The 25,041-nt window shown below is 35.5% G+C and overlaps 1 protein-coding gene across 9 annotated transcripts in view; it reads right to left on the reverse strand.

Annotated features, from left to right (window-relative positions):
• JAK2 (Janus kinase 2) overlaps positions 1-25,041 on the reverse strand; it is a 193,579-nt gene that overhangs the window by 6,873 nt on the left and 161,665 nt on the right. For all 9 annotated transcript variants that reach the window (XR_008376443.1, XM_053573500.1, XM_053573518.1 and 6 more), the window contains 10 exons: positions 24,781-24,915; positions 23,703-23,790; positions 21,149-21,276; positions 20,308-20,446; positions 18,731-18,882; positions 18,425-18,575; positions 17,530-17,666; positions 2,082-2,271; positions 778-902; positions 435-607 (listed from right to left, as the gene is read on the reverse strand). Coding sequence is in view for 8 of the 9 variants with exons in the window: in XM_053573500.1 (XP_053429475.1) it covers positions 435-607; positions 778-902; positions 2,082-2,271; positions 17,530-17,666; positions 18,425-18,575; positions 18,731-18,882; positions 20,308-20,446; positions 21,149-21,276; positions 23,703-23,790; positions 24,781-24,915 (1,418 nt within the window). In the remaining variant the exon portion in view is untranslated. The remainder of the gene's footprint in view (positions 1-434; positions 608-777; positions 903-2,081; positions 2,272-17,529; positions 17,667-18,424; positions 18,576-18,730; positions 18,883-20,307; positions 20,447-21,148; positions 21,277-23,702; positions 23,791-24,780; positions 24,916-25,041) is intronic.

Raw genomic sequence — 25,041 nt, forward strand, 5'->3', positions numbered from 1 at the left:
CATCAAAGCACAGTTCAATAGAAATGGCAATGTATACATATAACACAAAAAACTAGATATGAATGCTTCTCACAATTAATGCAATTTTAATTGAGTATCAAAAATTACCTTCAGCTTCAGCATTATCATAGTTAAGAAAGCTTAAAAGCATAAACTCTGAGATCAGACTATCTAGGTGGGAATCCCAGTTCTACTGTTTAGTAGCCATGTGATTGTGAGCAAGCTATTTAACCTGTCTGTACTTTTGTTTCCTCAGGCTTAAAGGGTTATTATAAGGATTAAATGAGATAATCTATGAAATGTATTTAGCCCAATGTAAGCTTATGATAAATGTTAACTTATTATAAATATATAAATCACAAACTATTAAACAATAATAATAATTTTGAAGTAGTGCTCTAAAATTTCACTTTATTATTCTGAAATATACTCACCAAAATATGGGACTTTCACCAGGTTCTTTCACTTTGTAGTATTCTTTGTCTTGTGGCAAGACCTTGGTTAAGCCAAAATCTCCAATTTTAACTCTGTTCTCATTCTCCACCAATATATTTCTTGTTGCCAGGTCCCTATGGATATACCTTTTTGTACCAAGATACTCCATACCCTATGGATGAAATAAATTTTTCTTTCAGCTAGTTTTATCAACATAAATAATTTAAATGATCTGACCCGCATATACTTCCTTTATTATCTAAGAAAAAGTCTAGAGGATTTCCTAACAATTACGTCAACATATTCATTTCATCTTTAACAAGTAACCAGGATGTTAGGTACCTTGCATATCTGAGATGTGTACTGTAGAAGTTTTTTGTGATCTATTCGTTCTTTATGTTTTTGGAGATAGTCTCGTAAACTTCCATATGGTAAATATTCCATAATTAGTCTTAAATTACGCCGGCCTTTTAACATATAAATAAAAACATAATGTTTTACTTTGCCATATTTTACTTATGAAATATTAGAAAGCAACCATACATAAATATAACTTAAACATATATAAAATCTGAGTCTAAGATCATAAAACTTTATTATAAATTAAGGTGATGTAGTAGTTAAGAACAGGCTTTTTGTATCAGAAAGTTTTAAACAGAAGCTTTACAAATATTTGTATTTTAGTTTTCTCTAATACTTTAGGTAAAGCAAAAAAAAAATTGATGAGAAAACTTATTTTCTCCTAATTTATAATAAATAAAAAGCATCTAATGTAAAAATGATATTTTTACAGAAATATAAGCAAAGATGATTTCTTTCTTTAAAAATGATCCATTTTTGGCTTGGCGCCTGTAGCTCAGCAGCTAGGGCTCCAGCCTCATACACCAGAGCTGGTGGGTTCGCACCAGGCCTGGGCCTGCCAAACAACAATGACAACAACAACAACAACAACAACAACAAAATTAGCTAGGCATTGGTAGGTGCCTGTAGTCCCTGCTACTTGGGAGGCTGAGACAAAAGAAACACTTAAGCCCTAGTTTGAGGTTGCTGTGAGCTGTGATGCCATGACACTTTACTGAGAGTGACATAGTGAGACTCTGTCTAAAAAAAAAAGATCCTTTTTTTTTTGAGACGGAGTCTCTCTGTTGCCACAGGCCAGAATCCCATGGCATCAGCCTAGCTCATTGCAACTTCAAATTCCTGGGTTCAAGAAATCCTCCTGCTTCAGCCTCCCAGTAGCTGGGACTAGGTGACTGCCACAACACCTGGCTAATTTTTGTTTTAATTTAGTTAAAAAGGGGTCTTGCTTTTGCTCAGGCTGATCTCAAACTTCTGAGCTCAAGGCAGCACCCCTTCTCAGTCTCCCAGAGGGCTAGGAATGTGGTCATGAACCACCATGCCCAGCCTAAAAATGATACTTTCTTTGTAAGTTTTAAGCCAGTGGTGAAAAGATTAACCAAGTAGCCAGAGACTTCTTACAGTTATAGTCCATGATCACCAAGCACAATCTCCAGTCATTAGAGAATGCTTCTCTCTATAGGCACAAACATATTATAAAGCCAGATTTTAGGACACTATATGTTTCTATTAACTAGGATGCCAAAGATGTGCCTTGAATTTAAAATAGGTTTTAAAGGCTAACATACCAGCACTGTAGCACACTCCCTTGTACTTTACAATGTTGTCATGCTGCAGGGATTTCAGAATTTCAATTTCCCTTTCAAAATCTCTGAGGTGCTCTTCAGTACTGTGCTGAAGCTTTTTTACAGCCACCACTTCCCCAGTGTTGTCCTGTAGAGGGTCATACCGGCACATCTCCACACTTCCAAAATTACCCTAAATGACATGTTGAATTAGGATGGAAATATCAAGTTTTCAAAACAAATTACTAACAAATTCTGATTATGGAGAAAATTCTAGTGGCTGGAATTAGCAATCATACCTCTATGCTCACATTAGGCGGCTTTTAGAATAAGAAAAGGAAATTATCTCAAAAAAGTAGGTAGTAAACCTATACAATTAATTTCTTCAAAAGAAATTACAGGGTGAGATTTAAACTCATTTAAAAAGTATTAAACAAATGATGATCATTAATTATTAAGACATGCTGGGGAATTCCTACAACTTTTTTTTTTTTTTTTTTTTTTTGTAGAGACAGAGTCTCACTTTACTGCCTTCAGTAGAGTGCCATGATGTCACAGGACTCACAGCAACCTCTAGCTCTTGGGCTTCAGCGATTCTCCTGCCTCAGCCTCCCGAGCAGCTGGGACTACAGGCGCCCGCCACAACACCCGGCTATTTTTTGGTTGCAGTTCAGCCGGGGATAGGGTTTGAACCCGCCACCCTCAGTATATGGGGCCAGCGCCCTACTCACTGAGCCACATATTAACTTGCAGGAAAAATTTTCCTTCTTCACAAGATATTATTTGATATCACTGTTAGTGATCTGGATGGAATAAATGTCTATATGAACTGAATACCTATGACCTCCATCACCAAAATTTATATGATAAAGTCCTAATACCCAATATGACTACACCTGGAGGTTAGGCCATGTGAAGAGGTGATAAAGGTTACAGGAAGTCATAGAAACCAAACCTTAATCTGGGACTTTTCAGCCTCTAGAACTGTGAGAAATAAATATCTGTTGTCTAAGCCACCCAATGTATGGTATGTTGTTGTGATAGCCCAAGGAGACAAATACAGGGTCTGATTTATTTGTTAAAGAAAGTAAGAAATTTTTAGCCTATCAGGTTATCCCTACATCTCTTTTTAAAGATCAGTATTTAAAGAAGTCCACTCTCTTTTTACCTAAGATTTATTATCTACATAGAATGGGTAAGTTATTAGACAACATTTAAAATGAAGTGTGCGTATACACACACACACACACACACACACACACACTCTCTGGGTATTAATCTAATTAGTGTATTTGGATTTTATTGCATTCTCTAAGAAGAAAACCTTCTTGAACTACAAGATTCTAAGTGAGTATATTTTCAGTAATATATTTGAAGTCAATTTTTAAAAAAACCTTCACCAAATATAGGCTCAATGTCAAATCTCTAATTATATGGTTTAGAAGGACACAGAGGAAGGTAGATAGGACTGAGACTCTTGAGTCAGACAGCTTGGAGCTAGAATCTTGATTCACTACTTACTCTCTTTGTGACCTTGAGTAATTCACTTTTCTCCTTGAACAGCAGTTTTCACTCCTTAAAGTGGAAGATAATAAAGTGTCTATCTCACATTGCTGTTGTGTGAAATGACTCCAAAATATATTTTAAAAAACAAAAGTAGGAAATAAGAGTTTCATATTTCTCTCCTAACTTAACAAAGTGTCCAATAAAATGTATTTTCCAGTGCCTTACATTCTTTGAAAAACGTCACTATTAGTTGTTGTATATTATCATACAAATGTACTAATTTTCAAAATTGGAAACAAACATACACTAAGAAAAGTTTTGAAAGTTAATACATTCATGCCAGTGAATGATATTCATAAATATCTGTGTACATCTCTATTAAGGACACTTAAGAATTAACTGTTGAAAAGATACAAATATTTCAGACCCTTTAATTCTGCATCAGAAGTTCTCTAGAAGAGGTTATACATCTGATAAAGGGCTAATATCTAGCACCTACAAAGAACTCAAGTAAATCAGCAAGAAAAAAAAAATAAACAGCCACATTAAAAAGTGGGCAAAATACATGCATGAACACTTTTCAAAAGAAGATAGAGAAATTGACAATAAACATATGAAAAATATTCAACGTTACTAATCATCGGGGAAATGCAAATTAAAACTGCAATGAGATATCACCTTACCCCAGTTAGAATGGCTTTTATTAAAAAGTCCAAAAACAATAGATACTGGTGTGGATGCAGAAGGGAATGCTTATACACTGTTGGTGAGACCACAAATTAGTACAACTTCTATTAAAAATAGTATGGAGATTTCTCAAAGAATGAAAAGTAGAACTATCATACAATCTACTGGGTATTGGCTCAAAGGAAAAGAAATCATTTTATCAAAAAGATACCTGCACTTGAATGTTCACTGTAGCACAATTCACTATCTCGATGGGGAATCAACCCAAGTGCCCACCAATTCATGAGTGGATTAACACAATGTAGTGTATGTATGCCACAGAGTACTACTAAGCCATAAAAAAGAATGAATTAATGCCTTTTGCAACACTTTGGATGACACAGCAGACCATTATCATAGGTGAAGCTACTCAAGAACAGAAAAACAAATACCACACATACTTGATATTAAATTGGAAGTAATTGATGAGCACATGTCCACAGTGGGAAGGAAACTCAAAGGAAATCAAGCAGGGGAGAGGGACAGGACAGAAGGGCAAAAACCTACATAACAAGTATAGTGAACAATTTATGGGGGACGGGCACACTTACAGGCATGACTCAAGCAGTACAAAAGTGATCCATATAACCGAAAATACATATACCCTGTAAGTATTTATAGGGTATAAAGGGTATAAATATTATACCTTATAAATATTTTGAAGTTAAATATTACCCTATAAATATTTTGAAATTAAAAAAAAGACAAAATTAGAGGAGATTAAAGATGGCGGCCAAGTAACAGCTTCCCTGCAACTGGGAACAGCGAGTCTGGGGAGACAAGACTCCAGGCATCTCTGGCCGGAGGGATCTGACTATAATCATCCCTTTGAGGATACAGGGAGCCAGCAAGTGACTTCTGGACCCCAAGAGGAGGACAAAAACAGTGGAAAACTGGCAAGTGGTTGCGTGTATTTGATCGACCAAATCACGCTGGCAACCGTAAGTACAAGCAGCAGGGAGACTGCAAACTGGAAAGGCCTTACCTGTGAACTGTTTCGGTGTTTTTTGGACTTGGCACTCAGTTGAACTGCCTTGGGGAGAGCTCGAGCAGGAGTGTGGAGAACTCTGGGCATTGTCTGGGGCCCCAGATTGAGCCACTGAGCTGGGCGCAGGAAGCCATTGTGAAAGAACTGCCCTGGCAAGCTCCGCCCTCAGGGTCTCCGAGCAAGGATTGGAAGGGCCAAAGTAACCTACTGACTGAGCAGCCTAAAGGCGGGGACTGAGCTGCTTTACAGCCTTAATCCTTAGGGGCACAGTGAGACGGTTTTGGCACACTGGAGCCTTGGGCTGTTGCCCTGGGTAGAGTGCCGTGACGCCACAGCTCATAGCAACCTCAAACTCCTGGGCTTGGCGCCGCCCAGACCTCCATAAGAGCTGTGCAGAGACCCCCGACCAGTGACCCGCACCCAGCAGGCCTCCACATTCCCTGACCAGGAACTGCGGGAGCCACGCAACCCTGCGTCCTGCCTCCTGTGTCCTCCCAGCTTCCACACTAGCCTGTTCATCTGGACAGGGACTCTGGTAGCTGCGTGCCCTATGGAGCCCTCCCTGCTTCTGCGCAGAGCTCCTCTCCTGGCCAGAGACTGCTGGAGCCTTGGGCTCTCTGTGCCAAAGTCACTGGGCGCCTGGCACTCCCAGAACCATGCGCACCACCCCCAGCCCTGTTGCTGGATCCAGGTGTGTCACAAACTGGAGCTGCTTCCACAACCAGAACTCCCTAGCTAGAGCAGCCCCAGAGGAACTACACAGGGTCACTCCCTACAAAGATCCAGCAACAATAGAGTGATCCCGCTCGGGTCTAATCTTGGAGAGACACCTCCCCAACTCGGAGGACAGCCAGAGGCAACGGTGAAAAACAATCATGAGGCAAAATCAACAGAAAAACTCTGGCAATATGAATAATCAGAGTAGATCAACTCCCCCAAGGATCAAAGCGGCAGAAACAGCACAAGACCCCATGCACAAACAAATAGCTGAGATGTCAGAAATTGAATTCAGGATCTGGATAGCAAATAAGATCGAATTAGAATTCCAAAAGTTATCTCAAGAATTCAACGGATTCAAAGACCAAATGACCAAAGATTTCAACACATTGAGACAAGAAGTTGCATCCCTCAAAGATCTGAGAAACACAGTAGAATCCCTCGGTAACAGAATGGAGCAAGCAGAAGAAAGGATGTCTGACATTTAAGACAAAGCTTTCGAATGCTCCCAAACCCTCAAAGAAGAAGAGAAATGGAGAGCAAAAACAGACTACTCTCTCAGAGAGCTCTCAGATAATTTGAAGAAAACCAATATCCATCTTATAGGGATCCCCGAAAGTGACGAAGTGGCTTCACAAGGCACAGAGTCTCTTCTCCATAAGATTATGAAGGAGAACTTTCTAGACATGCCAAGAGATTCTGAAATTCAGATAGCAGTTTCAGAACTCCAGCACAACCCAACCCAAATAAGACATCCCCCAGACATATCATAATTAATTTCACTAAAGTTAATATGAAGGAGAAAATTCTGAAAGCTGCCAGACGAAAGAAAACCATTACCTACAAGGGTAAGAATATCAGAATAACTGCAGATCTCTCTGCTGAAACCTTACAAGCTAGAAGAGGATGGTCATCGACTTTTAATCTCCTAAAACAAAATAACTTTCAACCCAGGATCCTGTACCCAGCTAAACTGAGCTTCATTTATGATGGAGAAATTAAATACTTCAATGATATTCACATGTTGAAGAAATTTGCCAGAACTAAACCAGCTCTCCAGGACATTCTTAGACCTATCTTCCATAAAGACCAGCATAATTCTCCACCACAAAAGTAAACCCACCCAAAAAATTTTTGATCAAATTCCAACTTCCAGTCGCAAAAGGATTAAAAATGTCCACCGGTCTCTCGAAAGGCTTATCAATACTCTCAATTAATGTGAATGGTTTAAATTGTCCTCTAAAGAGGCATAGGTTGGCGGACTGGATACAAAAACTCAAGCCAGATATCTCCTGCATCCAAGAATCGCATCTTACATTAAAAGACAGATATAGACTCAAGGTGAAGGGATGGTCATCTATATTCCAGGCAAATGGAAAGCAGAAAAAAGCAGGTATTCCAATCCTGTTCGCAGATGCAATAGGCTTTAAACCAACCAAAATAATTAAGGATAAGGATGGACACTTCATATTTGTTAAAGGTAATACTCAATATGATGAGATCTCAATCATTAATATTTACGCACCCAACCACAACACACCTCAATTTATGAGAGAAACTCTAACAGACATGACAACTTGATTTCCTCCACTTCCATAGTAGTTAGAGATTTTAACATCCCTTTAGCAGTGTTGGATAGATCCTCCAAAAAGAAGCTAAGCAAAGAAATTTTAGATTTAAACTCAACCATTCAACATCTGGACTTAACAGACATCTATAGAACATTCCATCCCAACAAAACTGAATACACATTCTTCTCATCAACCCACGGAACATACTCCAAAATCGACCACATCCTAGGCCACAAATCTAACCTCAGCAAATTTAAAAAAATAGAAATTATTCCTTGCATCTTCTCAGACCATCATGGAATAAAAGTTGAACTCAATAACAACAGGAACCTGCATACCCATACAAAAACATGGAAGCTAAACAACTTTATGCTGAAGGATACATGGGTTATAGATGAGATTAAGAAGGAAATCACCATATTTTTGGAACAAAACAACAATCAAGACACAAATTACCAGAACCTCTGGGATACTGCAAAGGCAGTCCTAAGAGGGAAATTTATAGCACTGCAAGCCTTCCTCAAGAAAATGGAAAGAGATGAAGTCAATAACTTAATGGAACATCTCAAGCAACTGGAGAAAGAAGAACACTTCAACCCCAAACGCAGCAGAAGAAAAGAAATAACCAAAATCAGAGCAGAATTAAATGAAATTGAAAAAAAAGAATTATACAACAGATCAATAAATCCAAAAGCTGGTTTTTTGAAAAGATCAATAAAATAGATAAACCTTTGGCCAACCTAACCAGGAAAAAAAGAGTAAAATCTCTAATTTCATCAATTAGAAATAGTAATGATGAAATAACAACAGACCCCTCAGAAATTCAAAAAATCCTTAATGAATACTACAAGAAACTCTACTCTCAGAAATATGAAAATCTGAAAGAAATCGACCAATACCTGGAAGCACGCCATCTACCAAGACTTAGCCAGAACGAAGTGGAAATGTTGAACAGGCCTATATCAAGTTCTGAAATAGCATCAACTATACAAAATCTCCCTAAAAAGAAAAGCCCAGGACCAGATGGCTTTACATCAGAATTCTACCAAACATTTAAAGAAGAACTAGTACCTACACTACTAAACCTCTTCCAAAATATAGAAGAAGAAGGAATATTACCCAGCACATTCTACGAAGCAAACATCACCTTGATCCCCAAACCAGGGAAAGACCCAACAAGAAAAGAAAATTATAGACCAATATCACTAATGAATATTGATGCTAAAATACTCAATAAGATCCTAACAAATAGAATCCAACAACACATCAAAAAAATTATACACCATGACCAAGTGGGATTTATCCCAGGGTCTCAAGGCTGGTTCAATACGCGTAAATCTATAAATGTAATTCAACACATAAACAAACTTAAAAATAAAGAAATATGATTATTTCAATTGATGCAGAAAAAGCTTTTGATAATATCCAGCATCCCTTCATGATCAGAGCAGTTAAGAAAATTGGTATAGAAGGGACATTTCTTAAACTAATAGAGGCCATCTACAGCAAACCCACAGCCAATATCGTATTGAATGGAGTTAAATTGAAATCATTTCCACTTAGATCAGGAACCAGGCAAGGTTGCCCATTGTCTTCCTTGCTCTTTAACATTGTGATGGAAGTTTTAGCCATTGCAATTAAGGAAGAAAAGGCGATCAAGGGTATCCACATAGGGTCAGAAGAGATCAAACTTTCACTCTTCGCAGATGATATGATCGTGTATCTGGAAAACACTAGGGATTCTACTACAAAACTTTTAGAAGTGATCAAGAAATATAGCAATGTCTCAGGGTACAAAATCAACACCCATAGATCTGTAGCCTTTATATATACCAACAATAACCAAGCCGAACAAACAGTCAAGGATTCTATTCCTTTCACAGTAGTGCCAAAGAAGATGAAATATTTGGGAGTATACCTAACAAAGGACGTGAAAGATCTCTACAAAGAGAACTATGAAACTCTAAGAAAAGAAATAGCCGAAGATGTTAACAGATGGAAAAACATACCATGCTCATGGCTGGGAAGAATCAACATTGTTAAAATGTCTATACTACCCAAAGCAATATATAATTTTAATGCAATTCATATTAAAGCTCCATTGTCATACTTTAAAGATCTTGAAAAAATAATACTTCATTTCATAAGGAATCAGAAATAACCTCGAATAGCCAACATTACTGAGAAATAAAAACAAAGCAGGAGGAATCATGCTACCAGACCTGAGACTGTACTATAAATCCATAGTGATCAAAACAGCATGGTACTGGCACAAAAACAGAGAAGTAGATGTCTGGAACAGAATAGAGAACCAAGAGATGAATCCAGCTACTTACCGTTATTTGATATTTGACAAGCCAATTAAATTGGCTCAGTGAGCAGGGCGCCAGCCCCATATGCCGAGGGTGGCGGGTTCAAACCCAGCCCCGGCCAAACTGCAACCAAAAAGTAGCTGGGCCTTGTGGTGGGCGCCTGTAGTCCCAGCTACTCGGGAGGCTGAGGCAAGAGAATCACTTAAGCCCAGGAGTTGGAGGTTGCTGTGAGTGTGTGAGGCCACGGCACTCTACCAAGGGCCATAAAGTGAGACTCTGTCTCCACAAAAAAAAAAAAACAACAACAACAAAAAAAAAACATTCAGTGGGGAAAAGATTCCCTATTTAACAAATGGTGCTGGGTAAACTGGCTGGCAACCTGTAGAAGACTGAAACTGGACCCACACCTTTCACCATTAACTAAGATAGACTCTCACTGTATAGAAGATTTAAACTTAAGACATGAAGCTATAAAAATACTTGAAGAAAGTGCAGGGAAAAATCTTGAAGGAATCGGCCTTGGTGAATATTTTATGAGGAGGACTCCCCAGGCAATTGAAACAGTATCAAAAATACACTACTGGGACCTGATCAAACTAAAAAGCTTCTGCACAGCCAAGAACATAGTGAGTAAAGCAAGCAGACGGCCCTCAGAATGGGTGAAAATATTTGCAGGTTATACCTCCAATAAAGGTCTAATAACCAGAATCCACAGAGAACTCAAATTTATTAGCAAGAGAAGAACACGTGACCCCATTTCAGGGTGGGAAAGGGACTTGAAGAGAAACTTCTCTAAAGAAGACCCATGCAAAATCTACAAACACATGAAAAAAAGCTCATCATCCTTAATCATCAGAGAAATGGAAATCAAAACTACTCTGAGATATCACCTAACCCCAGTAAGAGCAGCCCACATAACAAAATCCCAAAGCCAGAAATGTTGGCATGGATGTGGAGGAAAGGGCACAGTTCTACACTGCTGGTGGGAATGCACACTAATACGTTCCTTCTGGAAGGATGTCTGGAGAACACTTAGAGACCTAAAAATAGACCTGCCATTCGATCCTATAATTCCTTTACTAGGTTTATACCCAGAAGACCAAAATCCACAATATAACAAATACTTCTGTACCAGAATGTTTATTGCAGCCCAATTCATAATTGCTAAGTCATGGAAGAAGCCCAGTGCCCATGGACCCACGAATGGATTAGCAAACTGTGGTACATGTATACCATGGAATACTATGCAGCCTTAAAGAAAGATGGAGACTTTACCTCTTTCATGTTTACATGGATGGAGCTGGAACATATTCTTTTTAGCAAAGTATCTCAGGAATGGAAGAAAAAGAATCCAATGTACTCAGCCCTACTATGAAGCTAAATTATAGCTTTCACATGAAGACTATAACCCAACTATAGCACAAGACTATGGGGAAAGGGCCAAGGAAGGGGAAGGGAGGGGGGAGGTTTTGGTGGAGGGAAGGTAACGGGTGGGGCCACATCTATGGTGCATCTTAGAATGGGTACAGGCGATTTCACTAATGTACACAGCTATGATTTAACAATAAAAAAAAAAAGACAAAATCGTGCGGATGTGACAGTATGTGTAATAGGCTACCAGAAAAGAGGAAAATCAATGAAAGCTGAAGATCCGTTAGGAAAATATTTATGGCATAGCTATTCATAACAGACAACACTAATCTAGCACTTTGTACTATGAAAATAGTACAAAGGAATATTTCTATTTCTATTTAGGAAAACAGAAATAGAATAAGAATAGAACATAAATAGTATTTCCATTCCTCTTTTATTTAGGAATATGCTTAGGATAAGATATTTGGACAGTTTAAAGAGAAAACAGTCTGAAGTTTTAGTTATTTTAAGAAAATAAAACTGTCAATGTGGAAAAAATACTACCAATTTTACAGATAGAATCTAGGGTAAGGGAAATTTTGACTTTGAAAAGCAAGCTTAAAGATTATTATAGCACTCTAAAAAAAAGAGATTTTTTGTTTCCAATAGTTTTAGAAAGCTTTAATTTGTTCCTTAATATTATTACTTTGTCATTGAAAAATTACATCACTAAAAGTTCTATACTAATTTGAGATTAAAATCTCTCTGTTTTTAAAGTAGCGTATAGATGCTATAAGATGCACACTTTCTTGCATTTGTTTTCAGAGAGTGGTTGAGTTACAACCATGAAAACTACTTTACTATCTCCTAATTTACATTTTCTAATTCATTTCTGCCCCAAGGCCGTCTTAATCACCAGCTATAAAAAAAAATCAATATTTAATAAAAAAATACCTGAATCACAGAGAAATACACAATTTTGATTACTTGTCTAGTAAGGCTAATAAGAAGGTAAATATTGTAATTACACTGTAAGAAAATTCAAATATCTCTTCTTTCTAGAAAATAACCAGAATATCATGTTTTAAACTAACTAAATGAGTAGCCTGAATAAATGAAAAGTAAATCATAGGGTGTTCCTGGTATAGTAGTGAACATAGCAACCTTCCAAAATGAAATCAAAGGGCAGTTACTGAACTACTAAAGGGTAGTTTTATTAACATAAAGTTACTTTTCCTAAGCAACTACTATCTATCAATATAGAGATATGTGCCACATTTCCTTATATTGCTTATATACCTAAGTATTATTTCTCTTATAAAAACATATTTTAAGAATTAAATTAGTTAAACCCAAATAATAAAATTTTAGGGTAAATATACAGAATAAAAAATTTTCTAAAAATAGAAACATCATCCTAATAAAAATGGATATTCCTGAAAATAATTTTATAAGTCATGCACTGCATAACAATGGTTTTTTTGGTGAAAGACACCACATACATGATAATGATCCCATATGATTTTAATGAAACTAAAAATTCCTTTCACCTAATGATATCATAGCCATCATAAGGCTATAGCACAACATATTACTCACATGTTTTTGGTGATGTTGGTGTAAACAAACATACTGCCTTACCAATTGTATAAAAGTATAGAACATACAATTATGTATGATAATGATAATAAATGACTATGTTACTGGTGTATTTACTATACTATTATTATTTTAGAGTATACATATACTCCTACTTATTAAAAAAAAAGTTAACTGTAATATAGCCTCAGGCAGTTCCTTTAAGGAGGTATTCCAGAAGAAGGCATTGTTATCACAGATGACAGCTCCGTGTGTATTATTACCCCTAAAGGCCTTTCAGAGGAACAAGATGTGAAGACAGAAGAAAGAGATATTGATAATATTGCCCTTGAGTAGGCCTAGGATAATGGGTATGTTGTGTCTTATTTTAAAAAAATTTAAAAAGTTAAAAATTTTTTTAAATAGAAAAAAGCTTATAAAATAAGGATATAAAGAAAGAAAATATTTTTATTCCATTGTATAATATGTTTGTGTTTTAACTGGTGCTATTATAAGAGTCAAAAAGTTAAAAAAAAAAAAAAGCAAAAGTTTGTAAAGTAAAAGAATTAAAATAAGCTATGGTTAATTTCTTACAGAAGGAATTTTTTATTTTTTTTATATTTGGGGTTCATTGAGGGTACAAGAAAGAAGAAGGGAGGAAGGTGGAAGAAAGAGCAGAAGGAATTTTTTTTTTTTTTTTTGTGGTTTTTTTTTTTGGCTGGGGCTGGGTTTGAACCCGCCACCTCTGGCATATGGGACCGGCGCCCTACTCCTTGAGCCACAGGTGCTGCCCCAGAAGGAAATTTTTAAAAGTAAATTTAGTGTATTTATAAAGTCTACATCAGTGTGCCATAATGTCCTAGGACTTCATATTCATTTATCACTCACTGACTCACTCAGAGGAACTTCCAGTTGTTAAGCAATACATGACTATATTTTGATATAGATAGGTATACTACAATTTATTGCAAAATTGTTTAACTTTGAAATACTTCCTAGGTAATTCTAAACAAATTCCCATTAGGCATCAAAAACAACAGTGTTGCATCCTGTAGCATCCTATTTTTAAGAGTCATATTGATGTATTTGATTTTAAGATAACACACAGTTTAATTACAAGTGCTTTTTATCTTAAAATCAAATATTTAAACAGCTCAAAAATATACATAAAAATAATTACAATGCTGACATTTGTTCCAATTCACAGCTTATGAAAATCTTAGAACTGTTCTGAGTGTGATATTTCCTTAGTGTATATATTTATCGCACAGGTCTGTAATTGTTACGTTGTCTAGGCTGGCTTCTAGCAATCCTCTTCAACTATGTCTAAGCTCTTCAGAGCCAGGGACTATATCCCATATCCACAGTGACCAAAGGAGTAGATGGCACTTAGTAAGGTCTCAAATCTTTGTATGATATTAAAACCACATCCTTTCAGAAAAATAAACTAAAAATTTGAAACTAATTAAGAACCTTCCAGGATATCTAGTTCCTAGAATGCTCTTTAGATGTTCATCTACTGGTTTAACAAGTTCTCTAATAGCTAAAGATGGTTTTTCACTTTGGATTTTGAAATTTGAAACACTGACTTTCTTCCTAGAAATAGAAATACCTATTTTTTTCTTTTTAGCTTCATTGAAGTACAACTGGCAAATAAAAGTTATATAAATTAGTCTGAGCAAGGTGGCTCATGCTCGTAATCCTAGCACTCTGTGAGGCTGAGGCAGGTGGATTGTTAGAGCTCACGAGTTCGAGACCAACCTGAGACAACAGTGAGACCCTGTCTCTAAAAAAAAAAAAAAAAAATACCTAGGCATTTTGGCTAGTGCCCACAGTACCAGCTACTTGGGAGGCTGAGGCAAGAGAATCACTTGAGCCAAAAAAAATTTAAAAGTTATATAAATTAAGATGTACAATGTGATGAATGGATATAGGTATACATTATGAAATAATTACCACAAACAAGCTAATTAACACAGAAAAAGATCTTAATCATATAAATGTTGATATATTCATGTTTACATTAAAAATTAAGAAAAAGTACAAGAAGAAAATGAAAAAACTGGTATGTCCATATCAACTAAAGATAACGAAATTTCATTAGATTGCTTCCTTTTACATCAAATAAGTTGGACTTCTCTGAAACTTTCTCTATAATCTAAAAAAATATTGAGAAATATAATACCCATTAAAGGCTGGATCAGGCTAAGTGTGGTAGCTCATACCAGGAATCCCAGCACTTTTGGAGACTGAGGCAGGAGGATTGCTAGAGGGTAGGAGATTAAGACCAGCCTAGACAACACAGTGAGACCCTCTCCCTTATAAACAAAGAAACAAACAAGTACAAATAAAGGCTAGATCTAAGGACTAGAGAAATAAATGGTTCATTCAGAATCAGAAAATACTTTTTAAGGTTTTCATGATTTAGGGACCAGTGATTATGATTACTAATCCAATTATTAGTGCTTTTTGGTCCTGACATTTCTTGATTGTTTTGTGATCAAAATAAAACTCCTGAGTGGAAATAAAAAAAAAATTCTCTTTACGTCTTAATGGAACAATATATAATTTGGTCCATAAGGATAATATTAAAATATGATAATGCAACTGAAGCACACTCACAAATACAACAAGTTCATGTGTGAGACAGTAGAAATAGCATGGAAGTGGGAGAAACAAAGGTTCTCCTCTCCTATCTGCTAATATCTAGCTGTGTGGCTGTAGGCATGTTACTTAGCTTCTTGGAACCTCAATTTTTCTCACTGTAAAATGAAGAGATTGCTCTTAAGTCTAAAGTATTATTTCCTAAACTGTTGTAGAAAACATTTTCTATGAGATGTCAAAAGATAATTGGGGGAGGGGAGGTTATGAAGGAAGCCTTCTATGGTCTAATAAATTCTGGATACACTGTATACTACCAGGAAATTGATTCTCTCAACAGATAATTATTGTCAAAGTCAGCCAGTTTAGTTGGTGGTCTCTATAATATTTCCCAATGTTCCCTACCTTCTAGCATTCATGCTCTTTTATAATCCATCTCCCAGCCCACTCTTGGGCCTTATTTTTTGTTGCATTTGTAATGAGGAGAATATGGCAAGAATGATAAGATGCTACCCCTATGATTAGGTTATGCGTGATTGGGTTGTAAGATTCCACTTTGGATGTTTGTCCTCAGCTGCTATGTTGTGAGGCAGCCCCGTGGAGAGGCCTATGTAAGTAATCTTGGAAGTAGATTTTCTGAGGCCTGTCAATAGCCATGTGAGAGAGCTTGGACACAGATCTTCCCTTAGGCCTTTAGATGAGACACAAGGTCTGGCAAATACCTTGATTACAGTTTTGTGAGAAACTTTACCTCATTAAGTTGCTCCCAGATTCCTGACTCACAGAAACTGGAAGTAATAAATGTTTGCTTTCAGCTGTTAAGTTTTAGGATGATTTGTTACCCGGAAAGGCTGAGTTCTTAGCAGACCCAACTATAGTGGTGAGTTCTCTTTCTTCCTCTAAGTTGGCTAGTATAGGGTTACACTATGTGGACTTATAAGTTGGATAAGGAGTAGATAAGTAATCCACTCGAAAACCAGACCTGTTTGTTTTGTTTTACTTTTTTGCTGTTGCTATATATCTTCAAACATCCCCAGGAATATATTCCAAACAAGTAGCAACAGCAAAGAATTAATATAACTAAGCCAATACTTACTATAACCCTGAATATTTAGCTATGGTAAAACTAGATTGGAATATTTAGCTTAGTTTCAAGGCCTAGTTTTAAGTGAGGTTTTCATGCCAAAATCCAACTTATAAGGCCACATAGTATAGAACCCTATACAGCCAACTTAGAGGAAGAAAGAGAGAGAACTCACCACTGTTAGTTGGGCCTGCTAAGAACTCAGCCTTTCCTGGTCTTACTTATAATATGTAGATTATATATTACCATGTGACCTTTAAATACATACTCTGCTAGTGAACATGGTCTGATGCTGTAAGCTCTAAACAATCAGACTGATTTTTCTCCCTGAGATGACTGAAAGCCAGAAAACAGGAAGTATAAAAAAGGCTTAAGTGTTCCTTTCTCTATTTCATTGACTCACTTATGATGAACTACAAATTCCACTTACCAAGAAAGAGTGCCATGGTCAAGTCAGTTTGAGAAATACTGCCTAGGCCAGGCACAGTGGCTTGCGCCTGTAACCTAGCACTCTGGGAGGCCAAGGCAGGTGGACTCCAAGCTCCAGGCCAAGCTCAGGAGTTTAAGACCAGCCTGAGCAAGAATGAGACACTGTCTCTAAAAATTGCTGGGTGCTGTAGTGGGCACCTACAGTCCTAGCTACTTGGGAGGCTAAGGCAAAAAAAGATCTCTTGTGCCCAAGAGCTTGAGGTTATTGTGAGCTATGACACCATAGCACTCTACCCAAAGCAACAGAGTGAAACTGTCTCAAAGGAAAAAAAAAATAGAAATCCTTCCTGATTTTTCGTTCTTTTGAATATGTTCAATGTACATTGCAGGTTAAAGGCTCTGAAAAGTTCTTCAGTAAAGATAACTATTTAATACAACATTTCTGCAACATCTGACAACTGTTTTTTCTACAAACATTGCTTACATTTTGTGGAAAGCGGACTTTAGAGATTCTCTAAGCCTTTTTTTTTTCCTACATAAAATGTTATATTACTGTACCCCATTTGAAATACTTCTGACAATTTACCTTGCCAAGTTGCTGTAGAAATTTCAAATGTCTCTCTTCAAACTGTGTAGGGTCTCTGTCTTCAAAAGCACCAGAAAAGCCTAGGGCACCTATCCTCATGTTTGGTAACATGTCATTTTCTGTTAATAGTTCATAATCTGGAGAAATAAAGAATATTACTACCTTAAGTTGGAAAATTCATTATTTGTGTTCAAATGATACACATTCGAGCTGACCAAAATAATCAGAACAAGTTAGAAATACTAAATAATAGTATTTCTATTTCTTGGGGAAACTCAAGTAGTTTAGCTTATATTAATGGGAGCTTTTAATCATTACCCAGAATCTGGCAAGATCTCAAGAAATAGTTTGCAAAGATAAGTAATTACTTTACAAAATAAGTTGTTTTAACATTCATAAGTCAGTTTATATGTTGGTTTTTGTGGTGAGAATGGTGAGTAGTACTGGAACAAGAAGCATCTATGGTCAAAAACACAGTATCATTAGCTCAGTATGTCAAAGGTAGAACAAAGCTAAACCAATCTACCGCATGTTTAGAAAATCTATCAATTATAAACTGTATCAGAAATAGTTAAAAACAAAAAGAATTATTTGTAAAAAGCCAATTTAGCCAAATAAACATCTGTGGTATATTGCTCATTAACTAGCCAACTAAAATTAGATTACTGGTGGGGGCTGGGGGGATGGCCTTTTTTTAAAATGAAAGAGTTCTCAACCAAGAAGATTAGGTAAGTATTAAAGCATGAAAAGCCATATGAACATAAGAAATTAATAAGGCCTAAAAGATATCATGAAACTTCTTAAAGGGAATTATAAAATTAATAAAAATTCATTAGATACAACAAAGATAGAAAGATAGCTGGAAAATCAATAATGTCATTCCCTCAGTACATACCTGGAGTAAACAAACTGTTAAGATCTCGTATGATGGCTCTGAAAGAAGGCCTAAAATCTGGTTCATAATCCATACAATTATTTATAAGGTTTGCTAATTCTGTCCACTTTGGTGCAGGAAGCTGGTGCCTATCTTCATAAAACTGCAGCTTCTATAATTAAAGAACCACATTCTGAGAATAAATTTTATAATGCCATACCAACTTTCTTTTTAAAATCAGATGGCCTAAAAAGTATCAAATCGTGTGAAAGAAACATAAAGGATCACAGATTGAGTAATTCTAATTTATAGTCTATACAAACTTACTCTTTGAGAGTCCAGAGCACTCAGAGGCTTATCTCCTCCACTGCATATTTCCCACAAAGTGGTACCAAAACTCCATTTGTCTGTTGCCAAGTGTAGATTTTTAGGATTTTCGATGCATTCAGGTGGTACCCATGGTATTCTCTCCTGAAGAACTTTCAAATAACAAGAACAATGTATAGTTAAATAACCCCACAAGTAAATCATTCTTTTATATGCAAATAGTTTTAAAACTCATTTGAACAATCAGTTCTTTTTTGCTTTGGAAGGAGTGTGTGTACACATTTGTGCATTCTTATATAAGCTTAAGAGCTAGAAGAGACCTTTAAGATCGTCTAATTCAATGTCTCAGCTTTAAAAATGACAATTCTGGGACCCACAAAGAGTGAGTAATTTGCCCAATGTCATACAATCTATTACCAGCACAAACAGAATTAGAATCCTGCACAATGTATCCTGGATCAGTTCTGGAATTCATTAAATCAGTTTCTGAACTGGCATACCACTTTCTCCATCTCTTCCCATTTTGGAAATTCTACCTTCCAAAAAACATTATTTTCTATAAAATTTATCCTAAAACTGTCCCTTGAAACTTTTTTGCATTATTCACAGAAGTCCTAATGATTAAATAGTAGTGGGAATAGTAATTCTCACTTACAGATTAAAAAACATGGATCAATGGGCATTTATTATATGCAAATGGATTACTAAATTACACAAAAATATTCTAGGTATAGAATTGATGTAGATGGATTCTGCCTAGATCATGGAATTTCCCAAGTCAAGGTACTATGGTCTTTGACCCTACCAAGAAAGGAAGAAATGTAACTCTACCTTCTGGTATTCTGACATATATGTACAGATAGACAGATACCTTCACTATACAGAAACATTTTCTCTATTTTCATCTCCCATTCCATAGGGTAAAATTTCCCTGAGTAACAGTTCTAAGACACTTTTAAGATTTTCTGCTCCATACTACCTATTATCAATATTTTCACTGTTAGATAAACCATCAAGTTTAAGTAGTATTGATCGATTTAAGATTCTAAATTTAAAACATTCAATTAGAGAAATTAGCTGAAATAAACATTATCTGGACCAAAATAAAAAACAAAACCCTTCAACTAAATGATTGAAATTTTAAGTAATTGTGCTAAATAGATTAACAGATACAAAAGAAAGTTTTATAAAGTTTTTAAAATTAGCTGGGTAATTAAACTGAATAAGATCTTGAGCTAGATCTCAAATTTGTATTTAGTAATGAAAGGAAAGGAAAATTTAGGATATTTACCGTAGCTAAATAGTATTGGAAAATTTCACATTAAAATGATAAAATGTTATCTTCCACACACAATTAAGAATCTTCTCATAGTCCACAGTGATATGCTTACGAAAAAGAATGGACAGAGACTAGGATGTAATTGTAACTTAACTTAAATTGCCAAAAGTGATAGCTCAACTTCATTTATAATTAAACATATCAATAAAATAGAGTTCAACAAAATTAACAACATGCTTTTCATGCTATTACCCAAGTAAAGCTTAATAAAGTTAAATGCAATCCCTATGGAACTTACTGTCCTTTGGCAAAACTGTAATACTAATGCCAGGGTCACTAAGTTTGACGAAAGGAGGATTTCCTGTTTTCCTGTCTTCTTCTCTGATAAGCAGAATATTTTTGGCACAGACATTTCCATGAATAAGGGTTTTTTCTTCCTATTAAAGTTAAATGCACATATATTCAAATAACCCACAAATATTTGAGCATTTAGTATGTTTAAGGCCCCAAAATAGATTTTAAAAAGAAAAATAGTAAGACTATATAATAAATATTTATTTGGAGAAATGCTTTGAGATAATAAAAGGAAATTTATGACTTCTGATGGTGTTTCCTATTTTATATTTTAAATGACACAATAACCTATACCCATAATAAAATGAACACATTAAAACTACCCAATGCTACACCATGTGCTAAGGTTGAGACGCTAAATGGCATGTATTTCTGTATGGTAGCTGACATTAAGAAGTATTGCTTCAGTACCACAGCAGGATGTAAGTGCAGGGGTCCAATCACTGGCTGACCCTCTGGTATTCTGACGGACCATAATGTCCAACTGCCCACAAATATAGCAGCATATGTTTCTGCATAATTTTTGGTTAAATTTTCTAAACCCACGTGACACAAACTACACACTATCAGTAGTTAAGAGATCGGTGGGATAAGAAAACCGTTTCTTTCCAAAGTCATTGTACATAAGTAAACATATGCTTACAATAGTCACATAACTAGACTAATTTAAATGACTCAGCATTCAGTTACAGATTTGTTTCTTGTTTCCAGGTCAAGATAATTTCTATATTGCTTTGTAACATAAAACAATAACTTTTGATGAAAACAATATACTAATTACTTACCAGAAAAAGCATGGCCCATGCCAACTGCTTAGCCACTTCAAGTTTCCATAATATATTTATACAATTTTTGTTCTTTTTCAGATATGTGTCTAATGATCCAAATTTTACAAACTCCTGAACCAGAATATCTGCATTAAAATATAAGTAATAAAGTTTCAAGTACAGATATAATTAAAATATAAAGTTTTATGAATATATTGATTTTATTGTTATATTTGGATATTATAGGTAAATAAATTAAATTAAGCAAAACATACTACTTTAAAGAAAACTTTAAATATACATCCATGTGTTTTTGGTTTTTAGTTTATTAATAAAAGCAAGAGGTATGAATGTAAACATTATGCACTATCATATGCTATATATATATTATATAACATAAAATGTATAATACATAATATATAATACAATATTATATGTTATATTATTCTAGCACACTTCTATGTATTGGTACTGAATTATGACTGCATAGTTAATTTCTTTTCCATAAATCTATTTAGACATTCAAACCTTCCTGAAGTAGTTCTACACACAACAATACCCGTGTCTACTATAGGCCAAAAGGATGATTTTAGTTCTAACTCTTGTGTCCTCTTAATTTATGCTGCAAAAAAACCCCCAAACTGAGTGTTTTATATTGCTTTATCTTTAAAACTATTTTTAAATACCATTAAGACATACCTTGCTAAAAAATAAAAAATTCCACATCTGCTTTCTAAATAGTTCTGACATCCTTAATAACATAAATAAAATTTCCCAGTGTTGTTAGGTTAGATTATGAGAAATATAAATCAACAAAAGAGAAAAACAGAATGTCTTAGCTTGGGGGAGTGGGCAGAACCCTTCCACTCCTGCCCATTGATGTACTCTCACTGTTTAGTATGTACAGAGGCTTCTGAGATATTGCCCTGTAACAGGTTTAAAAACTACTATTTTCAAACATATGAAGAAATGTTATGCACATACAAATGTGTTTTTAATCCACATTACTAGTGGCAAATGTGAAATAACATAGTAATTTTCTTTATGAAGTCTGAATATAATCTTTGTGAGGCACTAAAATAAAAATGTACCACAGAGATACCAAAATACAGCAAGTGTCACAAAAAAGTGAGTCATGTGGATTTTTGAGTTTCTCAGTACATATGAAAGTTTTGGTTACACTATATTGGGATCTATTAAGTATTGTGTTTAAAACATACCTTAATTTAAAATACTGTATCACTAAAAAATACTAACAATCATCTGAGCCTTCAGCAAGTCATAACATTTTTGCTGGTGGAGTGTCTTGCTTCAATGCTGATGGCTGCTGACTGATCAGGGTGGTGGTTACTGAAGGCTGGGTTGGTGGTGGCAATTTCTTTAAATAGGAGTACAGTGAAGTTTGCTGCATCAATGGACTCTTCCTTTCATGAAAGACGTCTCTGTAGCATGCAATGTTCTTTGACAGTATTTTACCCCCGGTAGAACTTCTTTTAAAATGAGTGTCGATCCTCTCAAACCTTGATTTTTTTTATCCATTAAATCTATGTAATATTCAACTCTTTTGCTATCATTTCAACAAGGTTCATAGCATCTTTTGATTTAAAATGAGATGTGTGCAACTCTTGCTTTCACTTGAACACTTAGAGGCCATTGTGAGGTTATTAATTGACCTACTTTCAATCTTGTTGTTACTTAAGGCCTTCACAGGCCTGAGAAGAGGGAGAGAAGTGGGGGAATGGCAGGTCTACGGAACAGTCAGAATACATGCAACATTTATCATGTAAGTTTGCCTTCTAAAATGGGCTTAGATTGTGGGACCCGAAAACAATTAAAATAGTGACATCAGAGATCGCTGATCACAGATCACCATAATGGATATGGCAATAATGAAAATGGCTGAAATGTACAAGAATTATCAAAATGTGACACCAAGACACAAAGTGAGCACATGCTATCGGAAAAAAAATGGTACTGGCAGAGTTCAAAGGATTGCCACAACCTTCAATATGCAAAAAGTGCAGTATCTTGGAAGCACAATAAAGGAAAGTACAAAATACTGAGGTGTATCTGTATACTATTAAAGCCTGGGGTAATATCTTTACCTTTGATAGTTTATGAACAATCTAAATTAAGTCAAAGAAAGTATGTTGTATCAACATGCATTTTAGCCAGTTCCATTAGAAATTAAGTGTACCATTTATATGCTTTATTTTCACAATTCCAAATAAGTTTTTATTGAAAGGGCCAGTTGTTCCAATGTTACACGGAACCTGCCATTCTTTCTATGGCTACCGTGAACACAAAGGGTTATAATACATTGATTTACCACAATATTCTATTTGGGGGACATTGTAACCTTCTATATTTTAACTTCATTCATTGGCTTCCTTTTTCACAAGATGTAACTAAGCAGGCCTACAGTATCTTCAAATTCAAATATATTTAACTCCTGTTAAGTTACAGTTTATGCTGATACCTGTGATCCAGAAGCTGAATTTTCCATATAAACAAAAATGATGCTCTAAGAAAGATATGGCAGTAACATAAGAAAGCCAGTGGTTTTACTTACTCTCCTCTCCACAGACACATACTCCATAATTTAAAACCAAATGCTTGTGAGAAAGCTGGCTCATCATGCTTGCTGCTTCAAAGAAAGACTATGGGAAAGAAAAACAAAAAGTGCAAAAGAATTATTGTTTGATTTACTCCACAAATAAAAAGTATTTACAGTTTAGAAAATACTCTCTGCCACAACAGAAATGCATTTTCTCCTACTCTCAGCAGGACTTTAGGTAAGGTTACAATGTGTTTGGTCCCCTTATATGGACTTGCACGTGCCATCAAGCTTCAGTCCTTCATTCTGAGAAAACCCTTGAGTAAGCCTGAAATATGGAGATAGTAGGGAGAGCAACAGTGGTACAGGCACCATGAATGACACGAACGGACTGAGACACCTAGAATAGAAAGCAGAGATTCAACTAGAGGTAGACATCAGAGACAGTGATATGGGACTGCAGTAGATGGATGTAAGCTTTATGTGACACTTCCTAAAGAATTAAGAATGGTTTCCATATAGATTAAATATCACAACACTTAGATCAGGAAAATAATCTGGTATCACTCTAATTCAACTAAATTTTGACTAGAACTTCTGTGTGTGATTGTTCAGTGGATCACGGTCACTGACACTATTGTACTGTGGATTAGAAAAAGTCTTTGGCTTGTTATTTTTCACATCATCTTCCACTAACACCCTTTAAGATATTCTAAATATGTCTTGCTATGTTCAGGTCTCTAGCAACTGGCTGCTGGGTTGTACTGTTTATTTTTTAACTAGATGAAATTGTAGCAGAACCTCTGTAGAACCCACAAGGTTAAAGGGAACCAAGTTGGAAAACCACTGCCACAGTACATGCACAGATGTAATAATAGCTATAACAGAATGATGAAAGTATGTAGTTTAGAAAAATCATTACTTTAAAAATGCTACAATTTTCTATAGCCCCACCGAAAGGTCCATGATATATACATATATGCTTTTAAAAATCATAATTTTGAAAATCTGTATGCACGAATATGTTGTATGCATATGAGAACACATCTTTATATAAAATATACTACATGAACTACACAAATAACATACACACCTCAGAATAGTTTCTATGTGCTTTATCCAGAACTTTTAAAAGAACTTCTGTCTCATGCAGTTGACCATAGTCTCCTACTTCTCTTCTTACACCTTTAAAAATTTTTGTAAAAGTACCTTGGCCGAGGCTTTCATTCTTTGAAAGAAAAAAGATAATGAAAGAATGAATAAAGATAAAGATGTGAGAATTAGGAAATAATGCTTAATAACAAAGAGATTTTTAAAAATCCATGAGGAAATAGTTCTTTTACAAACTAAACCC

The sequence above is a fragment of the Nycticebus coucang genome, chromosome 2 (genome assembly GCF_027406575.1).
Source record: "Nycticebus coucang isolate mNycCou1 chromosome 2, mNycCou1.pri, whole genome shotgun sequence".
In the NCBI taxonomy this organism is placed as follows: Eukaryota; Metazoa; Chordata; class Mammalia; order Primates; family Lorisidae; genus Nycticebus; species Nycticebus coucang.